This window comes from Poromitra crassiceps (genome assembly GCF_964638095.1).
Source record: "Poromitra crassiceps genome assembly, chromosome: 11".
Taxonomy (NCBI): domain Eukaryota; kingdom Metazoa; phylum Chordata; class Actinopteri; order Beryciformes; family Melamphaidae; genus Poromitra; species Poromitra crassiceps.
In genome coordinates this window covers 4,634,952-4,658,140 of record NC_139643.1, presented here as the reverse complement: position 1 = coordinate 4,658,140, position 23,189 = coordinate 4,634,952, and the positions used below count along the sequence as shown (strand labels likewise).

Here is a 23,189-nt window from a genome sequence, read left to right as displayed (position 1 = left end):
AGGTTTTTCACCTTTGAGTTTGGAGTAATTACGCAGTTCTCAATGTTCAGACTAAGATCAGTGAGAAATGGAAGTTGGGTTTTTGGGCCAACAACTAGTAGTTCAGTTTTGTTGGCGTTTAGTCGTAAGAAATTATTTGACATCCAATCTGTAACAGCGATTAAGCAGGATTCAAGATTAGCGAGTTTAGAGCGATCGTCTGGTCTAATTGGTATATAAATTTGGGTATCATCGGCATAACAGTGAAAGTTAATGCCATATCTACGGAAAATTTCGCCAAGAGGCAGTAAGTAAACCCCAAAGAGTAAGGGACCCAGGACTGATCCCTGTGGTACACCAAACTTCACTGAGGAGAAAGTGGACATAATATTTTTATATGAGACACAGTGTGTCCTATCAGACAAATATGACTTTAGCCAGGATAGGGCAGTGCCCCGGATACCTACGTAGTTAGATAAGCGGTCTAGGAGGATCTTATGATCGATTGTATCGAAGGCTGCGCTTAAGTCTAATAAAATGAGAAGAGAGGAGAAATTAGAGTCGGACGCAAGGAGAAGGTCATTGGTTACTTTTGTAAGAGCAGTTTCAGTACTATGGAGTGATCTAAAACCAGATTGAAAGGGATCGAGAAGTTTATTATGTGAGAGGTAGTCAGTTAATTGTGTCGAGACTACTCTTTCAAGAACTTTAGAGAGGAAGGGGAGATTTGAGATTGGCCTGAAGTTGTTAAGAACCTCAGAATCAAGGTTTGGCTTTTTAAGTAGAGGTTTGATTACAGCAGATTTGAAGGAGGCAGGGACAATGCCAGAGGAGAGGGAGCTATTGATAATGTTAAGTAAGGGGGGGCCTAGTATTGGAAGGAGTTCCTTAATCAACTTTGCAGGGAGAGGGTCGAATAAACAGGTTGTGGATTTAGATGAAAGTACAATTTTTGAAAGTGCATTTAGAGAGATAGTCTCAAAATTCGAGAGTATAGTACTCTCGTCTAAGGTTCTAAGGACAGGGCTAGGAGAGGGGTTAGCACCCTTTGTGAGTAATAGAGAGTTGCTAATTTCATCTCTAATACAGATAATTTTACGGTTAAAGAAGTCAAGGAAGTCATTAGCTGTAAATGGAGAGTTTGTATTGGGGGAGGGTTTGCGAGTAAGATTTGCGACCGTGTCAAATAGAAATTTAGGATTATTTTTATTAGTGTTAATAAGATCTGATAGGTAGGAGGCTCTTGCAGCGGAGAGCATACATTTGTATTTTAGTAGCTAGTCGATAGACTTCAAGCTTGGATGATCGCCATTTACGTTCTAGTTTTCTGCATATTAGTTTTTGTGCGCGTGTATCGTCAGTATACCAAGGCGAGGGTTTTTTAGGGCGACGGATTTTAGTACGTAGAGGTGCGATAGAATCAAGCGAGGCGAGTAGGATTGAATTAAATTGATTTGTGAATTCATTAATGGAGTCGATCCGCTCTGGGAGAGAGGAAAGCGGCCTCGATAACAAATCAGCGAGTTCAATGGGAGTAGAACTATCGATACGCCGGGCGGTGTAGGTATCGGCTAGGTTTGATTGCCGGAGGGGCAGGTCTATTTTAAATTTAATGAGATAATGATCTGACAGTGCTGGAGGGTATATCATGACTGACAGATCTGAGACGTTAATCCCACGAGCGAGGACGAGATCAAGCGTGTTGCCGTTAGAATGCATTTGTTCATGAACCAGCTGAGCAAAGCCAAGGGTGTCGACTAAAGATAGAAAGGCTTTGCAGAGTGGGTCAGCTTTACAGTTAACATGAATATTGAAATCGCCAATGATAAGGATACTATCCGTGCGGGTTACGAGGTCAGAGAGAAAATTGGAAAATTCATCAAGAAAAGATGAATAAGGCCCAGGTGGGCGGTAGAGCATAACTAGGTAGAAGGCTCCGAGGCCAGCTATATTAGAGTGTCTCATAGTAAGTATCTCACAAGATAGGAGCTTATACTTTTGATCCTGCAAAAGACCTAGATTTGAGTTATAAATTAGGCCAACGCCCCCACCATTTCTTGACATTCTGGCAACATGCGAATTGTCAAAGTTAGGGGGGGAGGCTTCAATGAGTGGAAGAACAACGTCCGGTTTTAGCCAGGTTTCGCATAATCCCATAACGTCAATATTATGTTCAATGATTAAGTCATTGACCAGGAGGGCTTTATTGGTGATTGATCTGATATTAATGAATCCAAATTGAATAGATTTATCATCAATGTTAGTTAATTTAGAGCATTCGATACCAGGAGTAGATTTAATCTCAATGAGGTTGGTGTTTAACGTTTTGGGGGGTGGACGAGAGCGGCGTGAGGGGACGGAGCGACGAAGAGAAACTGTGTTAATTTGAGAGATCGTGGTATAATACGGAGACGGAGCGGCGGTGGTAACAATCGGATTAATAACAATAAGGTTTGGGTTAGGATATTGCAGAGCGTTTATGGGTCGGTTACTAGTAATAGTGCGGCGCGGACGGAGCACAGTCTGTATTGGATAGACTAAGTTAATTAAACTAGCAGACTCCATAACCGCACAAGTAGAACTAACAGGCTGTCTAGCAGCCTGTGGCCCTGCATGTTGTGGGTGAAACTGTCAATCAAGGATAGCAGTCTGGGTTTGCCATAGGCAACTATCCAGGTTTTTTGATAAAGTGCTGGCGCCCAATGGGGTAGGGTGGATGCCATCCATCTTAAGCATGCCAGTCATGCCTCTAAAGGAGGGCCAGTTATCTAAGAATAGGTAGCCCTTATCAGCACAGTGTTTGGCCAGCCAGTTGTTGAGCCAAAACAGCCTGCTAAAAATGTCAGAGTTAAGTGTGACAGGGAGGGGACCAGAGACAATTAATGGATGCCGACTCATCTTGCTAGCAAAAGCACAGGTCCTAGTTATGCTGTGCTTTGTGATCTCCGATTGTTTAAACCTAGCATTGTTGGTGCCAACATGTAGTATGATGTTGTCATGGGTAGCCTGGGTAATTGTCTGTCTATGGCTGTTTGTTAGCACCCTAAGAGTAGCTTCAATGTCGGGTACTCTGGCCCCGGGCAGACAAACTATCTCGGCTGGTGTGTTAAGCTTGATATTGCGGGTTATAGAGTCTCCAATCAATAGAATAGAGGGTTTAATATTGTCGGGCGGAGCGGACGACGCAGCATGCTGAACAGGAGAGTTAGCAAGCGGCGTGAATCTATTCCGAATCTCAACCGAAGTGGTTTGTTGGGAAACGGGCTGCACAGCGGCGGGCTGTGCACGTTTAACGCCACGGCAGCGTGATACAACTGTAAACCCATCATCCACAGACTGTGGGACCAACGAGACATTGGCCGGGTTGTTCTGGTCGTGCTGCGGGCTAGCATTAACGGGGGCACCAGCTGGACCGCAGCTAGCATCCTCGCTTAATTCACAATGCACATCAGCTACTGAGGTACATTGTAAATGATCAGGGAAGCCAGTCTGGTTAAGTGTAACAAGACTATCATTAGGTGACTGGCGTTTATCGTTCTCTAGTTGGGAAACACGATTTTCTAATAGATTAATCATATCTAAGAGAGAGTGGATAGTAAGAGTTGGATCGATCTTACCCGATTCGGGAGGGGGATGGCTGGCGTTAGCCATTTCAGGAGCGTGTCGTAGTGCTGCGGCCAGAAGCAGCTCACGCCGTTGCGGTGCCCGGGGACCTGAGGCCTTGGGAGCAGAGGCTGGTAGCCTAGGTTGACGCCGGACCAGTCCGGGCCAGTCCGGGGACCTGGGGCCATTGGGAGCAGAGGCTGGTAGCCTAGGTTGACGCCGGACCAGTCGCTCGGATGTTGTGGCTAGTTGTTGCGCGATGAGGACCCGGGATACTGAGGGAGCTGGTGTTGAAGTAGTATCAGGCAGCAGCTTGAAGAAAACTTCATCATCCGAAGGAAATGAGCGTGATTCCACGGATCCACTAAGCGTCGTCGTATTGAATAGTCCCGTAGCATGGTGATTATCCGGGGGGGAGAGCGAGGGCATTGTAAACAGTTTAGCGTTAGCTGCTAGCTGGTGGCTAGCAGCTCTTGTTTACGTTAGCCTAGCAGGCGGCTAGGCTAACGTTTAGCGATAGAACGGTTGTTTCAGATGTCCGCGGATTGAGAGAGAAGAGTTATTGAGTAGCGATGTGGATATCGCAGGCAGAGAAAAGATAAGATAGCAAAAAGTAGGCGAGGAATTGGCAAAATAAGTCGTGATAGGCAGAGCTGAAAAAACACCGGTATCACACAGCGTCGCAGCGTTGTGACGTCACCTCGTATAGCGCTATGGCTCAGCCGATAGCCAACATTTCAAGGACTCTCATCTTTGGTGTAAACTCGCATTAAACAAAACGCACCATAAGAACACCTCAACACCCCCCCCCCCCCCTTCCCCTCCAAGATGGCGCAGCCGCTGCTGCTTGCCGTCTGCCGGGCCCCAAACTTTGCTGGAATTTTAATGTTTGTTGTTGTTTTTCTAACTCTATCCAACTTTCTCACGTCTGCGCTGCTATCATACGATCGCGAGACGCTTCTGAGCATTGCTGATGGCTACAAGGTGCCGTTTTCGGGACTCATTCTGCCAGAGATTGTAAAGCCTACAGCTAATGCTAACACCGGAGCTACAGGCGCAGACAGCGCTGTCACTGCTGGATTCCTCCAGGCTGCAGGCCCTCCACGGCGGAGGAGGAAAAGACGCAGAGGGCGGAGGGGAGGCCTACGTCTCAAGCTGAGGACAGTAAAACATCGCCCACCCTTGCCAAATATCCTCCTAGCCAATGTCCAATCTCTGGACAACAAAATGGATGATGTGAGAGCTAGGATTAAATTTCAGAGAGAATTAAGGAACTGTTCAGCGCTCTGCTTTGTGGAGACTTGGCTAAAAGAGGACATACCCGACCAATCCATTCTGCCATCGGACAATTTCAGTGTGCACAGGAGTGACAGAACTGAAGCCTCCGGGAAGCAAAAAGGTGGGGGCGTCTGCTGTTTCATCAACAACTCATAGTGTGATCCCAGATGTATTTCCACTCTGTCTAAAAATTGCACGCCTGATGTTGAGCAGTTATCACTATTGTGCAGGCCTTTTTACTTGCCAAGAGAGCTTACTGCGATAATATTGATTACTGCCTATATTCCACCAAAAGCTAACATTGACTCTGCACTGTCATTATTGCATGAGAATATCATGAGGCACTATGCTAAACATCCAGAAGCTGCAGTAATAGTGGTTGGCGATTTCAATCAAGCTAACTTGAGACAAGTCCTGCCAAATTTCAAACAGCATGTCACATGCCCAACTAGAGGTGTAAACACCCTAGATCATTGTTACACCCCCTACAAGGATGGCTACAAAGCTACTCCTCTTCCAGCTTTCGGCAAAGCAGATCATGATGCTATCCTCCTGTTACCTAAGTACAGGCAGCGATTAAAGTACTCGCATCCAGTAACAAAAGAGCTGCGCCGTTGGTCTACTACATCAGAGACCGAGCTGCAGGATGCAATGCAGGCTACAGATTGGGCCATGTTTAAAGCAAGCACTGACAATGTCAATGAGCTGACAGATGTAGTTACATGCTACATTGCTAAATTGTATGATGACATCATCCCCATGGAGACTGTAAAAGTCTATCCCAACCAGAAACCATGGGTTGATAAATCAATACGCGAGGCCCTAAAGGCACGCACTGCCGCCTACAAAACTGGGCAGAGCACAGGAGATATGACAGTGTACAAAGCAGAGTCATACAAACTTAGAAAAGCGGTGAAAGCCGCAAAGCAGCGCTATAAATACAGAGTGGAGGCACAGCTGGGTGATCGTGACAGCAGACGTGTATGGCAGGGTCTCAAAACCATCTCACATTATAAGGGACGGGCCACCACCTCGTCTGAAGCAGACCCCTCTCTGGTGGAGGACCTAAGTGTCTTTTTTGCACGCTTCGGGGACAGCCACACTGGGAGCTGCACAGCTGCAGACGCTGAGGACAACTCCAGCGCTGCTGGCAACATCTTAGACCCAGGAGGTGACTGCTCACTAACTGTGACAGAGCTGGATGTGAAAACAACGCTAAGGAGGGTGAACATCAGGAAGGCTGCTGGCCCAGATGGCATTCCAGGCAGAGTGCTGAGAGCCTGCGCAGACCAGCTAGCACCAATCCTCACCTTCATATTCAATCTATCCTTGGCCAGCTCTATCGTCCCCTCCTGCTTCAAAAAGTCTACCATCATCCCCGTTCCAAAGAAAAAGAACCCTGCCTGCCTAAACGACTACCGCCCCATCGCTTTAACATCTATAGTGATGAAGTGTTTTGAGAAGCTCATCAAAAATCTCATCCAAGCATCACTACCCAGCAACCTTGACCCCATGCAGTTTGCATATCGCCCAAACAGGAGCACAGATGATGCCATCTCTCACGTACTCCACACCACCCTCTCCCACCTGGACATCGGTAAGGGGAACTATGCACGCCTGCTGTTTATTGACTACAGCTCGGCGTTCAACACCATAGACCCCCACATTCTGGACGGTAAGCTCAGGAGCCTGGGACTGAGCCCTTCACTCCGCTCCTGGATACTGAACTTTCTGACAGACAGACCGCAGGTGGTGAAGATTGGAAACCGCACATCCAGCATGCGCACCCTCAGCATCGGTGCCCCTCAGGGCTGTGTGCTCAGCTCTTTCCTCTTCCCTCTCTACACACATGACTGCACAGCTACCCACAGCTCCAACGTCATAGTGAAATTTGCTGATGACACAGTGGTGGTGGGGCTGATCGAGAACAACAACGAGACGGCCTACCGAAGTGAGGTGGAGAGGCTGACATCATGGTGTAAGAACAACAACCTGGACATGAATGTCACCAAAACAAAAGAAATGCTGGTCGATTTCAGAAGGAAGGGGCAGAGAGCACAGCACATGCCGCTGGAGATAAATGGGTCCACGGTGGAGTTTGTGAGCAGTTACAAGTACCTTGGTGTGCACATCTCAGCAGACATGACCTGGTCCACAAACACCACCGCGGTAGTGAAGAAAGCGAGGCAGCGCCTGTACCATCTTAGGCGGCTGAGGAAGTTTAAAATCTCTTCAGCGCTGCAAAAGTCCTTCTACACCGCCACGATTGAGTCTGTGCTGTCAGGATGCATCACTACATGGTTTGGTAACTGCTCCTCCCAGAACAAGAAGGCACTGCACAGGGTGGTGAGGTGTGCGGAGCGCATCACTGGATCTGCTCTGCCGCCGCTCGAGGACATCTACACCAGGAGGTGTAGCACCAGAGCCAAGAGGATCATCAAGGACGGTTTGCACCCCCACCATGCCATCTTCCAGTGGCTTCCGTCTGGCAAGCGTCTCTGCTGCCTCAAAACAAGGACTGAGCGGCTGAGGAAGAGCTTCCTCCCACAAGCCATACGGAGCCTGAACTCCAAGTAGTTTTATCTGAACTTTATTCAGACTCCTTTTGCACTACATATAAAGACATTGCACTTTATGGACAAGCACAGTTTGCACTACAACTTAAATGTCCCTTAAATGCACTTTAACTGCAACTGTGGAGTCTAGTTAGAGTATAACTACACTCCTTAAACCCCGTTGTTATACTCTAACTAGACTCGTTAAACCCCGTTGTTATACTCTAACTAGACTCCTTAAACCCCGTTGTTATACTCTAACTAGACTCCTTAAACCCCATTGTTATACTCTAACTAGACTCCTTAAACCCCGTTGTTAGACTCTAACTAGACTCCTTAAACCCCGTTGTTATACTCTAACTAGACTCCTTAAACCCCATTGTTATACTCTAACTAGACTCCTTAAACCCCATTGTTAGACTCTAACTAGACTCCTTAAACCCCATTGTTATACTCTAACTAGACTCCTTAAACCCCGTTGTTATACTCTAACTAGACTCCTTAAACCCCATTGTTATACTCTAACTAGACTCCTTAAACCCCGTTGTTAGACTCTAACTAGACTCCTTAAACCCCGTTGTTATACTCTAACTAGACTCCTTAAACCCCGTTGTTATACTCTAACTAGACTCCTTAAACCCCGTTGTTATACTCTAACTAGACTCCTTAAACCCCGTTGTTATACTCTAACTAGACTCCTTAAACCCCGTTGTTATACTCTAACTACACTCTTTAAACCCCGTTGTTATACTCTAACTAGACTCCTTAAACCCCGTTGTTATACTCTAACTACACTCCTTAAACCCCGTAGTTACCCTGTAAGTACAGTGTGGTACCCCGTAATTAGCCTATAAGTACAAACATTTGTCCCCTGCTTCATAATACAGCCCGCGACCCCGTAGTTAGACTATAAGTACAGATCTTGTTACCCTCTAGTTAAAGTATTTTTTCACTCCTTAAACCCCGTTGTTAGACTCTAACTAGACTCCTTAAACCCTGTTGTTATACTCTAACTAGACTCCTTAAACCCCGTTGTTATACTCTAACTAGACTCCTTAAACCCCGTTGTTATACTCTAACTAGACTCCTTAAACCCCGTTGTTAGACTCTAACTAGACTCCTTAAACCCCGTTGTTATACTCTAACTAGACTCCTTAAACCCCGTTGTTATACTCTAACTAGACTCCTTAAACCCCGTTGTTATACTCTAACTAGACTCCTTAAACCCCGTTGTTATACTCTAACTAGACTCCTTAAACCCCGTTGTTATACTCTAACTAGACTCCTTAAACCCCGTTGTTATACTCTAACTACACTCCTTAAACCCTGTTGTTATACTCTAACTACACTCCTTAAACCCCGTAGTTACCCTGTAAGTACAGTGTGGTACCCCGTAATTAGCCTATAAGTACAAACATTTGTCACCTGCTTCATAATACAGCCCGCAACCCCGTAGTTAGACCATAAGTACAGATCTTGTTACCCTGTAGTTAAAGTATTTTTTCACTCCTTAAACCCCGTTGTTATACTCTAACTACACTCCTTAAACCCTGTTGTTATACTCTAACTACACTCCTTAAACCCCGTTGTTATACTCTAACTACACTCCTTAAACCCCGTTGTTAGACTATAACTACACTCCTTAAACCCCGTTGTTATACCATAACTACACTCCTTAAACCCCGTTGTTATACTATAACTACACTCCTTAAACCCCGTAGTTAGACTATAAGTACAGATCTTATAATTCACTCCTTAAACCCCGTAGTGAGACTAACTACAGCCCTAAACCCTGTTGTTATACTCTAACTACATGCTTATTTGCGGGCTGTATTCTAAAGCGTTACCGTTTTATTTTGTAGTAACGAGTAACTAAGATGCTTCGGGGAAAAGTGAAAGTATCCCTGAGAAAAGGGCGGCTGTGCCTCAGGAGGTAGAGCGGGTCGTCCACTAACCAGAAGGTCGGTGGTTCGATCCCCGGCTCCTCCAGTCCCCATGTCGAAGTGTCCGTGGGCAAAACACTGAACCCCAAATTGCTCGCGATGGCTTTGCCAGCACCCTGTGTGGCAGCTGGCCGCCTTCGGTGTGTGAATGGGTGAATGTAGGCACATTGTAAAGCGCTTTGGATAAAAGCGCTATATAAATGCAGTCTTTTTTTTTACCAGAAAAGTACCTGGATGTGGCATTATGTGTCGTTTTTAATAACTGGACACAAAGTCAGAGACCCAGAGTCAGTGACAGCATTTTAATAAATGAATGAATGAATGAATAAATACATGAATAAATAAATAAATAAACAAATAAATAAAAGATTGACAGAAGTGAAAAAGGCGAGGGAGTCGTGCCTGAAAACAAACAAAACATCCAACAAATGAATAAGGCTCAGAAATTATATTTTGCACCAATAAACATCCATCAAATGTACAAAAGGTGTGGGCTTGCGTTCAGAAGAAATCAATACAATCAATAAAACAAAGTTCCTGCATGAGAATGGGTACAAATTATAATAATCAAAACACTACAGTGCAACAAAGAAGTTTTGTGTCATTTTGTGAAGAAAATAAATATCAATAGAAAAACAGTGCCTTGAATTCATTGTTTGAAACTGTGTGTACAGTGAGGCAGAAACAAACCTTTATACCCAATAATAATAACTAGTCGACAACTAGTCTGTGGGGCATCCATTAATGAGGCCACGCCCCCTTCCTCCACCCCATCCTAGTTTCGCTGTTGCAGTGCATGCTGGTCTCTCCTGCTCCTATGGGCGGAGAAACTGATCTCTCTCCTCTTCTTCTAAATAAAGACATGGCTTTAATGTCAAACTAACTAGTTTCAACATAGCAGTTAGTGTGGACTTTAAACCCTAACTTAAGAAATAACTTAACGTTCAGCTGGTGCAGGAGTGTGACATATGGGAGTTTTCTTCAGTTCTTTTCAGTTCAGTTTTACAAGCCACTTATGTGTTTACAATAGAATAGAATCAATAGAATAGGGTAGAATAGAATCGGGCTCTAATGATGGCTGGTCACCAGAGAACAAACTAACCAAAGATTGCTGTACTTTACTGTCTGAAACCACAACAGTAGGGAAATGACAGTAAAACAGACAGACAGACAGTCTCTGTGTGTGTGTGTGTGTGTGTGTGTGTTGACAGTCTGTGTGTGTGTGTGTGTGTGTGTGTGTGTGTGTGTGTGTGTCTGGCTGGTTGCAGAGTTCAGTTCAGCGTGAAGAAGTTTCTGATTTACATTTCCCATGAGTCCCTGCTCCAGGACGACGCTGCTGACAGAGGAAAGAGGAGGAGCCTGTGCCGCCGTCACAGGACGTCCCGCGTGGGCTGAGCTGTGATTGGCCAAACAAATAAAACAAACTGTCCAGAAAATCTTCATGAAAGTCTTAATGAGCATTGAAAAAACAGATCCAGTAGAAAACAAGCACGAATTCGCAATAGCTGCAAACACATAATGTGAATTTCCTAAATGCATGATGGTAGCACGCACACACACACACACACACACACACACACACACACACACACACACACACACACACACACACACACACACACACACACACACACACACACACACACACACACACACACACACACACACACACACACACACACACACGACCTCCATGCAAATCTTCAGCCTCCTAGGATGAGAATTGCGCCCGCTAAAGGGTGGTGAACTTTTTGTGGAGCGACTGACAGAGTGACTTATAGAGCTGCTGGTCGCAGCTAAAAACCGAAGCAGTCCTTGAAGAATTTGAAGATGCATGCGGCCATATTTCACACCAATAAATGAACATGACACCTGGACGGATACTATTATTATTATTATTATTATATTAGTGATCAAAAGTTGCCGTTTCCTAATTTGGATGGAAACCCAGCTGCTGTCCAATCCTCGCCTTTCCTCCTCCTCCTTGTTCTTCTTCTCCTGCTGTTTCGTGTCCAGGCAGGCAGAGAGACAGAGAGAAAGTGCCGCTTGTATTGTTTTTCCAGTTTAGATGAAACCCCACCCACTTCCTTATGAGCGCTCACTGAAAGCTAGCAAAACATGCTCTTTGCCTTAACCACAAGATTAAATATTCAGTAAACCTCACACCAAATGTAACTTCAAACACAGATGAGTTTTTCGCTTTTTTTGTGATAATCGATTTACAAAGATAACGTTTCCCCCCCGCTTCTACTCCTGGCAGGCTGCGACCGCACTTCTGCAGGTTGATGACTGTTTATGGATGTGTTGTCAAAAAATCCTAATGCATTATGTCTGCAGGTTGTTATGAAATATATGTATAGCGGTTTGCAAAAAAAATTACATGTAATTTTTTTTGTTATTTCCATAAATTAGAAACTAAATTAGAAATTATAAACTCTCCCCTATATATAACTTTTGGAGATAGCTCTCTCAGATCAAAAGTTATTTTAATCTATTATGTGTCTAAAAGTAAGAAAAATGGCTTTAAACATTCCACAACATATCCACCAAAACTAAAAAAAAAAAAAAAAAAAAAACTTTCCCTTTTCTTGTATGAAAATAAGTATTCACCGTGATCTACGAACTATGGAGATGAAAGTAACCAAATCACTCAAAATCTCTGCAAAACCTGTTTTTGACCTACTGGCTCATTGCCGACAATATGTAGCAGCGACATGTGAAGGGTTTCTTCCAGGCCACCACACATATTTTCAAGTCATTCCAAGTTCAAGTAATAATACAGAAGATTTCAGTTTTCTTGTCTCTGACAACACCTACAGGCCATGAGCAGTAATTGCAGATGAGATCCACACAGTGGCGCATATGTGACGTGAAGGGTTTTTTCCATACATATATATAAAGGCTAGATAGCTTACCCGCGCTGCCGGCCAATGGAGAGCGACGTTGTCGCATTGCGGCCATCTTGCTACAGGGAGCTCAGCTTTAAATATATCTATGGGTTAAAAAAACGCTAACATTTTATTATTATTTTTGGCTCCAAATTACACCAAACTTAAACCGAAGCATCATCATCATGAGATGAATTCACGCACCTAGTTTCATGCAGTTTCATCCATTTTCCTAAGAGTTATGAGCATCTGTTGTTGGGTTAGTATGGCAACATCAGATTATCATAACTCCTAGGAAAATGGATGAAACTGCATGAAACTTTGTGCCTGAATCCCTCTCATGGCATAGATGCTTCGGTTTAATTTTGGTCTAATTTGGAGCCCATCAAAAAAATAGTGTTTTTAGTGTTTTTCTTTTTTTTTGGCCGTATCTCGGGAACGGAATATGCTTGTAATAAACCAAACCGTTTGTAAATCCGTCAAGATTTCAGCGAGTTATGAGTATTTTTGTCTGTGAAGGTCACTCACCCTCCAACAGCTACCATAGAACGTACCAGAAAGCATACTGTAGCAAGATGGCGGCCGTTCAACGACGCTGGTGACTCCGCCTTAAGCCATCTAGCCTTTATATATATCTATGGTTTTTTCTTCTTCTTCTTGATACATTCAAGTTGGCCTGTGGGGGGCGGTAATGCAACGCTTGTGCACACATCTCAAAAGAAGAAGAAGTTGTTCTGCGGTAGTTAGCAGAGCTACATAATAGAAGAGTTGCAACATCTCCATTCACTCCAATGGACCAGTTTTTGGATTAAGCAGCGCTGTCGGGGTGGCAGCAGAATGGGCAATTTGTGGTGTACTTTTGAAAGAGTAAAGATATTTAAAGAATCAAATTGTATATTATCAGCTTTATTTGATGCATTAAAAACGTAGCATGAGAGCCCTTCCTGGCTATACCCCCGCTACGTGAGTCACACATTTTGGACTTCCGTTGGCCCACTCTCTCTTCTATATTACTCTGCTAGGACGTTGACAGTGTTACCAGATTGAGTCGTTTCCCTTGCACCGTTTTGTGTGCGTTCTGGCAGTCTGTGGACTGGAAACCATCACCTGCATCAGGCAACACTGGTAGTCAAACGTGTTCCTCCTCCGCCTACACCCTCTCTGACAGACAATTCTGCTGGGTGAGGCGAAACACGTCAAGAACTGTGCGCCGCTTGTGATATCTTTGGTTTTTTTTAGTTTGGGGGGCGGGGAAAGTGTCGCCACAGACACAAGTTCATGAATGTTGCAATACAGAGAGATTGTGACATTGTGTTAACTCACTTGAGGATAAATAGTGACTTTACAGACATTTATTTACATGAAAATCTTCCGTATTATCACTTTAATGTTATGGTCAATGACTTGTTATCTTTCTCAAATCATCATCACTATTTTGAAGTTACAATCGGCGTGAGGTCTTCTGAAGGTTTAATCTTGTGGTTAAGGCAACAATTAGGTTAATAAAAAAAAAAATGAGGTGCAGGTTTTGCTAGCAAAGAAAGCTAGCTGAGTGCGTCATGCGGAGTGGGCGTGGTTTCATCTAAACTTGGTTGCGAGAACAACACCTGTAGATGGCGCTGTCTCAGAGCTCCTCCCTCACGCCGCTCAGCACCAGGCCGCGGCTCGCCTCGCGCCTCACGAACTTCAGCAAGTCCTTCAGCTCCCGACCGCCCTGCACAGAGAGAGAGAGAGAGAGAGAGAGAGAGAGAGAGAGAGAGAGATAGAAGGGAAGACAGAGAGACTCAAGCCCTTTTCCCACATGCGCTTTGTACCGCAAAATGACCGGAACGTGGTCTAATGCCTTCATGTGTGAAAGTTGTTTTCCGGTATAAGCGCGACCCCGTCATCGTGGAGATTTCACCAGTTTGGAGCCAGTCAGAAGAGCGGTATGCGCGATAGCGGACTCAAGTAGAGAACGGGTCCAGTCATTTCCCGCGACACTCTCATGGGCGAGGTGTACACACGTTGCTTAATGTTCCAGCGGGCATAATCTAATCATTCGCGCATATTAAAGCAAACTGGCTAAATGATCTTGTGATAATAAGAGCAGTAGCCTATGTCAGCTTCATGTGTGGGTGTGCTGATTTTCCCCTCTCTCCTCTCTGCTGCCTGCTCGTCCTCCTCCTTCAGTGACAGCCCGACAGGGACACAGGTGAAGCAAATGCACGAAGCGAAATGTGGAAGTATTTTGCTTACGTTGCCGACAGCGAAGGCAAGCCCGGACACATCAAACGAAGCCAGTCTGTAAAAAGTGCTTCAACGCGACGCAGGTGAACGGATAAACAAGCAAACTTATTTCACCATCAAGAGTTTTGCCGACACGTCACTCCCCACCCGCTCTGCAGTGCCGCCCCGCCCCCCAACATACAGGCAAATTCGCTGCTAGATTCTCATATGCGAGAGCCAAGGTGTGAAGGGAAATGTCCGATATTGACTTACAGGTAATTTTCCGGTACGCATGTGGGAAAACGGCTTGAGAGAGACACAATACGACCTCTTTTTGATTTTGGTCCGAGTCAAATGTTCTATGATCTCTTGTGATTGTGAATACAGCTGAATCACTTGGTTTCCAAGTCAAACTCTTTAGATAAGGATATTAAGAAACATTTATGTGGAAATGAATGGACGAGAATTCACTTCCTCGGGTCCCATGTGCAATCTGGCGAAGGCGAGACTTAGCACTCTGTAGATCAGGGGTGAGCAACTATTTTTCATGGGGGGCCACATGAGAAACCCAGATTGTTGCCAGGGGCCGAACAAATATTGTCATGCCGTAACCCATGGATGGGCAACTTTGATGATAGAGAGGGCCACAAAAAAATGTCCTCGCTACCAGTTTTTGCTGAGGGCTGAACGGCGCCAGCGCGAAAAAGTTTTGGGCATTTGAAGCCAGGTTTAGAGGAATAACTCATTTTAAATTAACAGTTGTGATGTCATTATTCAGTCTTAACCACCAATATTTGATCCTTTCCTCACTCACTCCTATGTCACCACCTGCTCTCCCTGCAGGGCTTGAAATCAACTTTTTTGACCACCTGCCAATATGGCTGCTAGATTTTAAAGTTACCAGCCAATTAGAATTTCCACTAGCCAAAATGTTTTTCTTGAAATAAACCAGAATATGAGTGGGTTAATATAAGCATCAGTAGTATCAGTAAGGGCCCGGGATTCTCAAAGCCTGTGTTGAGGGTCACACGAACAAAAATGCACTCTTGAAGCTAAATAAATCCAAAACCAAATTAACTGAGTTAATTATTTAAATTTCTACTTCAATGTAGAACAGTCATTTCTTACACATGAGATTACTTTTAGCCTTTTAATTCTGTCGATTTAAAACATAACTTTGCATGTCAAGAAAGTCACAGTTTGTCGTCAAACTGAAACGTAGGGGTTAGTTTCGTATAAAAACTACATAGCTTGTGGAAGCTCGTGGCATGTCGCCTCTTGTCAGCTTTGCCGGTAGAGAAACTGACGTCACTTAGGCGACAGTGCATGTAGTCTTTCTGATTTATAACTTATAGTGCAACAGTTTGGCGACAAACTGCGACTTTCTTGACATGCAAAGTTATGTTTTAAATTGACAAAATTAGCGTTGGCACCCCGTGGCACAATTCAAACGGGATCAGCAAAGTAACGTTATTCTCCGTTCACCGCCATTCATATTTTTTCAGCGGCTGGTACAGGGAGAAAAGCAGGAAGTGACGTTCACTTTGCCTCTCTATTCCATCATGTGGCCACATGTGGCCTGCGGGCGGCCCCTGTGTGGCCCGTGATGGAATTGCAAAAAAAAAATAAAGAAAAAAAAATACGGGCCATATTTTGCCCATGTGTGCTGTAGATAGTACCTACGTTAGCAGTGTTTATCATCCGGCGGCCCTTTTGCCACCATGCGAAGGAAAGAAATACTGTCTGACAATGATTGACCACTTCACAAAATCGATAGAGGTATTCCCAGCATCACAACCACATGATGCACTCACAGTAGCAAAGGCACTGACCAGAGAGATAAACCACAGGCACTCACAGTAGCAAAGGCACTGACCAGAGAGATACTTCTTAAATTTTGGGTTATCAGAAGAAATGTACAGGAACCCATTTTGTGAACTCTGTCATATCACACTTTGCAACAGTATTTGGCATCACTCTAAAAAAATAATTTAGCTTCTCATCGTCAGTCTGCAGGACTGATAGAAAGAACAAACACAACAATAAAAAGCAGGCTAAAGAAAAGCATGGATGTTCCCCCATCAGGCAGATGGCTTAACTTAACTTAACTTAGCCCCTAGACTAGTACCCCCTTCCGGGTATGACGTGATCGCCTACCCTGAAAGAGTCCCTTATCCGTACAGAGACTTCCCTGCGACTCTCGCTCTCAAGCTGTCTAAATAAGCAATAGACCTTATTCGATTGACGTCACTCACATACGGGCACACCCACCGCCGCCATATTGTTGACATAGCGCTGCAGCTCTATGTGACAACCTATGTGAGAGCAGCGTTTATAGGAAGCTAGCCGCCGTTAGCGTTACCTGTATCGTTCCTGTTGTGTTCGGATGGTGACCTGCGTTACACGTGGCTGTAGTAATGACAGCAATAAAGTCCCCGTGGTTTGTTTCTATCTCTACCATCCTCAGACGTGAAGGGAGCGAGACGGAGGATACGTCAGCAGCACAGGAGATGTGTGGATAGTTAGGAGAGACAGGTGAAACTTTCTCACAGCTCCTCACAGCAAAGTCTGTTCACCTCGTTCTTTTGTTTATTTATTACAGGCATTAACGGCTGCCGTCGGCAGCATACAAATAACAACTGTGGGTTTTTTATTGGTGTCATTACCATCGCTATTTTGTAATGGAACAGAAACGACAATAAGGTTGTTACTAGTTGTCAGCTGCAGCGCTGTGTGCGCGCAGGACGGTATGTCAACAATATGGTGCTGTCCAGGGTTAGAGAATAAGGTCTATACGCACGTATTTACAAGTGTCACAGAAACATTTCAAAGACACCTACTAGAGCAGAAGGGTTCATAGCTTCTCGACGGACGGGTTTAAAAGCTCGATGCTGCTCATAAATGACTCTTTTTATCCGAATTCTGTGCTGGTGACATTATTTTTTTACCAAGCTTTCGACCAGAGTGGCGCTGTCGAGCGCTGTGACGGCTGGGAGCTCTGACCCGTAAGTCCTGCAGACTGAGGATGATGAGCGCAATGATTTGACCACGCAAACCACGTGTCATCAGCCCTGGGAGGAGTCTGGATAGCCGGTCTCATGTGTTGGATGATGTTGGTAAGATTATCATGTATGTCTGCTACACAAGAACACAAGACACGTCCCTGCATGCCTTCCTTGCGTGGAGTATGTTAGAGCCCTTACATGACAGTGTGTGTGTGTGTGTGTGTGTGTGTGTGTGTGTGTGTGTGTGTGCGTGCGTGTGTTACCTCGTGTCGTTTGGGCTCGTCTTTCTTGCCTGCTGGAACAAAGTAAATGGTCGGAAAGCTAAATACAGAGACAGAAGAGAGAGATTAAATTAGCATGTGTCGTGGTCTGTAATGTCCACACACACACACACACACACACACACACACACACACACACACACACACACACGACACACATTTGTAAAGCTATCTTAGTGAGGACATTCATTGACATAATGGATTAGCTCCTTGCCCGAAACGCACAGGGAGCGAAACTTGACGCGCGTCAATTTCTGCCCCTATTCATAGCTTTCAAGGGGCGTTACGTGCTGCCGGGAACGCCCACCTGGCGGTCAAAAAACAAACTTGTTCATTCGCTGCCAGCCAAGTCGACTAGTTTCTCACGCAGTGTTTGTTCAGCCGTTTGTACACGCGTCTTTGCGGCCAACATTTCCTCAAAGGTAAGCTCAAGTAACTTTGACTCTGAGGAAGACAGACTTGTCTGTCGAAACGTCAGTCAGCCCCTTCTATTAAAACGTGCAGACGGAAAAGAGTGCTCCGGTGTCTTTACTTCGGGTAGTCTGTGTGAAGTGCCCAGGTAAAACATTATTTTATGCATATTGTCCTCCACTGTTGAGTACCAGGACCCTTTTATTCCAAACCTGGCTGAAGCGCGCTGGACTCTATTAATGTACTGTAAGCTCAAGTAACGTTACAATAATGATTAAAATACCCCGTTAACGTTACTTGAGCTTACCTTTGATGAAATGTTGGCCGCAAAGACGTGTGTACTTTGATGGTAGCCATTTGCCCTCCCCAGCGACTGAACCACGTCTAATCGCACAAATCCACAACCTCCTCCTGTCTGAGTTTTCTTTCTCCGACGGCATTCTGTAAAAGCACAAGCCAGGCGTGTCTCCTTGTCGGTTAGTGCAACCGATAGCACAACCTGTTGCAGTTTGGCTGAACAAACACAGCGTGAGAAACTAGTGACTCGGCGGCAGTGGAATGAACAAGTTTTTTTTTTGACCGCCAGGTGGGCGTTCCCGGCAGCACGTAACACCCCTTGAAAGCTATGAATACGCACTGCAAGCATCAGATCTGAAAGGTATACACCACAGAATGACAGAACCATCAGTATTTTGCGAAAAAGGCCACTCATTTATATGTAGGCAGGTACAATGACAGATAAAAAAAGTTGTTATACCGTAGTTTTGAGCCCCTGTCATTCAGAGGCTGTTGCATCATCCTACCTCATACCTGTCTGCCGTGAAGTGGGGGAGAAGAAAAGGTAGCGAGAGAAAACGATGCAATGATTCTGTCCAAACTTTCACCAATCTAATCTCATCGTGACATCCAGGGATAGGCTATATTTTGCTAGCCGATACGTTTAGAACATTATTCTCAGTCTGTAGTCTTGCTATAGTGTAGCGTATTTACATGCTTGCTGTATTTAAACTGCCGTGATATTTGTTTGAGGAGCATAGCGAGACAGACGGAGATGGAAGTGGGCAGAGAGGGAGGGGGTGGAGCTCAGAGCGCTTTGGTCGCTGCTGGAAGCTCATTTGATGCTCCAAAATCTAAACGGGTTGGGAGTACGGGCGTCAAGGCAGTTTGACGCACGCTTTTGGTGCGTGTTCGGCTGTTTAAAACAATGGGTGAGCTTCCAAACGCGAGTGTCTGACGCTCCCTGTGTGTTTGGGGCTTAAGCCCTTAAAGGCCCAATCCGTCAAAACTCACTATTACTGACGCCGGTGGCCATTAGGGGAACTGCACCCAGGCGCTTGCATGTGCCAGAGCGCGTGCGTACCCATCCGGGAACGCGCCTCAACAGCAGCTCCAGAGTTGGAGACCGCGCAGGCGCAGTGTGGACTTGAATCACCCTCGCAAAAAACACCGCAACCGTTCTTTTCTCCAACTTTTAGCGACTAAAAGCACCATGTCCAGTGATGAAGTAAGTAAAGTCGAACTTATAGTTTGAATTCAGTACACTAACGATAGTTGTCAATAAGCAAAGGAGGGGAAAATAGCGAAGTTAGACGTAGATGTAGAAACGGCAGCACATTGTTTCAGCCAAATGAGTGTTGCTGGAGATTACCACAATAGATTTGGAAGGACATACGTTTAGTACTGTAACGTACTGTTGTCTCTACTTTACTAACTCTTAGCGTTAGCATCCAGCACATGCAGACTTACAGACGTGACACAGAAATCCAGTCGAGGTTTCATAGTTTTCATTCATTCAATGACAATTCAACGTGACTAGACGATAGGCTCTAGTATACAGTCCATAATGTCAGGAGGCATGGCATAGTTGCAGGACTGTAATGCATGTGAACGTCAAGATTTCGCAAACAGCCAGGTAACCTGGTTATAGCTGATGTTTTAGAAAGGCACTAACTACATTATCAGGGAAAACTGTTATGGATCTGCTAAGACAACTTCAAATGACAGTTAGACAAATGTCCCCAACTACAAACTTACTTTATATGTGAGGTATTAGGGCTGACAGTGCTTGTAGCCTACTTTATTGTAATTGGAGTTTACCATTTGAAACAGTGAGCTTAGCCTGTTATCTCATCTTCCAATGTAGTCTTTCACAACTTGCAAATCTGCATATGTCAAATGTAGGTTTGAGACTCAAACCAGCCTTTTGAGGGTTAGGGTTCAAGATTACACACCCATTTGAAAGCCATTCTAAACATGTTATTCTTGCTCAATATGCAGGCTGAATTGCAACAACTGAGCCAGCAACAGCGGGATGAAGTCCTCCAGATGGTGGTTGAACGCCTTCCAGGGGTGATGCTGGACATCATGGAGTACCGGGCAGCCGAACCAGGACCACAACTGCCAGACAGAGGACAGCCAGCATGGTGCAGATGCACAAACTGGAATGACATTCTATCCTTAGACGACAGCCAGGACCTAGGGGCCGATAACAAACAGTACTGGTACTCAGCTTACCGCCAGTTCAACGTCTGGCAACACGGACGTCTGGGGAGGGGGAACCGGCAAGTCATACCTAGCTGCTGTGTGTGGCGGGTCAGAGACAAATATCCTGACCCATTTGGGAATTATGTCGGATACAAGGAAGCACCATTTAGGTGAATTTTCCCCTTTGAGATGTTCCTGTGTGTTTTTGTTCTACCTCAAAAAGACATTTCAATTTGACAATATCCTGACATCTTCTTGCGTGTGTTCTGTACCTCAAAAATACATTTCAATTAGGGTTAGGCTATACAACAGAAAGAGACTGCTGTTCAGTGTTTCTCGGCCAGTGCAATAACTGAAAGGAAAGATTTTTTCCCCCAACATTTTTATTTTATTTTCTCAAACACGGACAAAGACAGTCTCTGCCTACCTTTTCTTTTGCACATGTGAATTTCTTTTCTTACAAAGTTTTGTCTAATAAACAATTTGTGGTGCTGTAAACAATCTTTTTTTTTTCTAAAACATGGACAAGAGACAAAGTCTCTGCCTACCTTTTTTTTTGCACATGTGAATTTCTTTTCTTACAAAGTATGTACAAAGTTTTGTCTAATAAACAATTACTGGTGTTGTAAACAATCTTTTTTTTTTCTAACACATGGACAAGAGACAAAGTCTATGTCTACATTTTTTTTGCACATGTGAATTTGATTTGTTACAAAGTATTTATAAAGTTTTGTGCAATAAACCATTCGAGGAACAGTAAACAATACTGTCAAGCCTTTATTGTTTCTCGCAGTCTCCCGTCCAAGATGCTGAAGCCATGTCCTTCACAGGGAGAGAGAGACAGAAAGATATATTAGAACCAACACCAGTATTTTTCAAACCAAGTGGGTGCAGGCTTCCAAGCACAAAGACTAAACAAAAGTAGACAATTAATCAGCATACATGTGTAATAGGGGTGTCACGATACACTCAGTTCACGATACGATACGTATCACGATACTGGGTTCACGATAACGATACGATACGATACGATTTTAACAATATTTTTTTTAAATTGAATAATGACAATATATGACTGGAAAAGTAGTATTTTATTTGAAATGCACAAATACAAAACATGCTGTTGTGGGAAATTGTTATTACAATAACAACTAGAAAAAACATGAGATTGGAGATAAGGCTTATCTTGAAATAGAATGAGTTACACCGTCACTTAGATTTACTTTGAACTAAAAGGTTTCTCAGCAGTATTAATTCTCATTATGCATCTTCAGTTTTTCTTCAAACTCAAACAACAAGACTTTTCTTAGTCTATTTTTTATGCATCTTCAGTTTTTCCTGTCAAGTAAACAGTTTTGCCAGAAACTCAATTGAATGGTTTCTCTCCTGTATAACTTCTCATGTGTCTCTTCAGAGACTTGTTCAACTGAACTACTTTCCACACATTGAACTTCAACAAACAAAGACGTTTCTTTGTCTACTTTTGGAAGAAAAGAAAAAAAAAAAAAAAAAAATGTTTTTTTTTTTTTTTTCACGATATGAGATTTCATCTCAACGATACATATCGTGACGTTTTACTATCGCGAAATTTCGTGGGACGATATATTGTGACACCCCTAATGTGTAACCATCGTGTCATTATTGCAGGGTATTATTTTATAGCAGTGACTCAAATTGAGCCAATGAAATCAGTGCTGACCCAATCCACAGAATATTAGATTCTGCAGGAAGAGGTGAATGTCTCAAACGTTCTCAAAGTGGCATCCCCAGATGTTCCCCGGCTAAAACACAGTAGTTTATTTCATATATATATATATCAAATACCATCCATAAGTGCCACAATGAGTAAACAAAGTACTACTGCTATTGAGGTCTTGTGGTCTAATTTGTGTGAGTTTATGGGTCCTTGGCGTGGTAACATTCTGAAAACCACTGATGTACAGCATGTCTAAAGGGAATTACATGGCAGACAAATGAAACGTATGTGTTGTTTGTTATCATATTGAAACTCGGTGGCTCCTTGTGAGAGATCAGGGATGACTTTTAGGATGGCGGTTGACATACCTGTCCTCTTTGGATCTGTGCCTTGACCAGTTCAGCTGTTGGAGGGGGCAGGACCCCTGTAATAGGTCCCAGACTCCGCGGGTCACCTGGCTTCAGACCTCTCCGTCTTGGGAGTCCAGTTGGAGCGGTGAAACGTGTCCTCAGGATGTGGATCAACCCCAGCTATTCCAAAATCCTCCCTGTTGAGATATCAATTTAGTTTCAACCAATCAATTATCTGTGTGTGCAGCTGTGGTACACACATAATCCAGCTGTACAATGCTGACAAATCATGAGCATTTTTCAGAGTATATAGATTTTACTTATTGATCATGCAGATAGTTATGTTGGTAGTTTGAAAGGGAAAACAAACTAACCTGGCAGATTCTTCTCCAATAGGTGATGTTTGGAGGGTCAATTGAAGAGATTTCCTCTTTCTTGGAGTTGACGCTGCTGGCCCCTTACTTTTCAGCTTCTTGTAGCTAGAAAATAAATGTAACGCTAGTCAGAT

The 23,189-nt window shown here is 44.2% G+C and overlaps 2 protein-coding genes across 2 annotated transcripts in view; one reads left to right on the top strand and one right to left on the bottom strand.

The window, feature by feature from the left end:
* Window positions 1-23,189, top strand: part of LOC310784780 (class I histocompatibility antigen, F10 alpha chain-like) — a 196,383-nt gene that overhangs the window by 43,718 nt on the left and 129,476 nt on the right. The gene's annotated exons all lie outside the window — the stretch shown is intronic.
* The window catches only part of LOC310785682 (protein disulfide-isomerase A3-like), a gene marked incomplete at both ends in the record, with an annotated part of 41,739 nt that continues 32,420 nt past the window's right edge, over window positions 13,871-23,189 (bottom strand). The window contains 2 exons of the mRNA XM_083646825.1: window positions 13,871-13,960; window positions 17,723-17,780. Coding sequence (XP_083502951.1) covers window positions 13,871-13,960; window positions 17,723-17,780 — 148 coding nt within the window. The remainder of the gene's footprint in view (window positions 13,961-17,722; window positions 17,781-23,189) is intronic.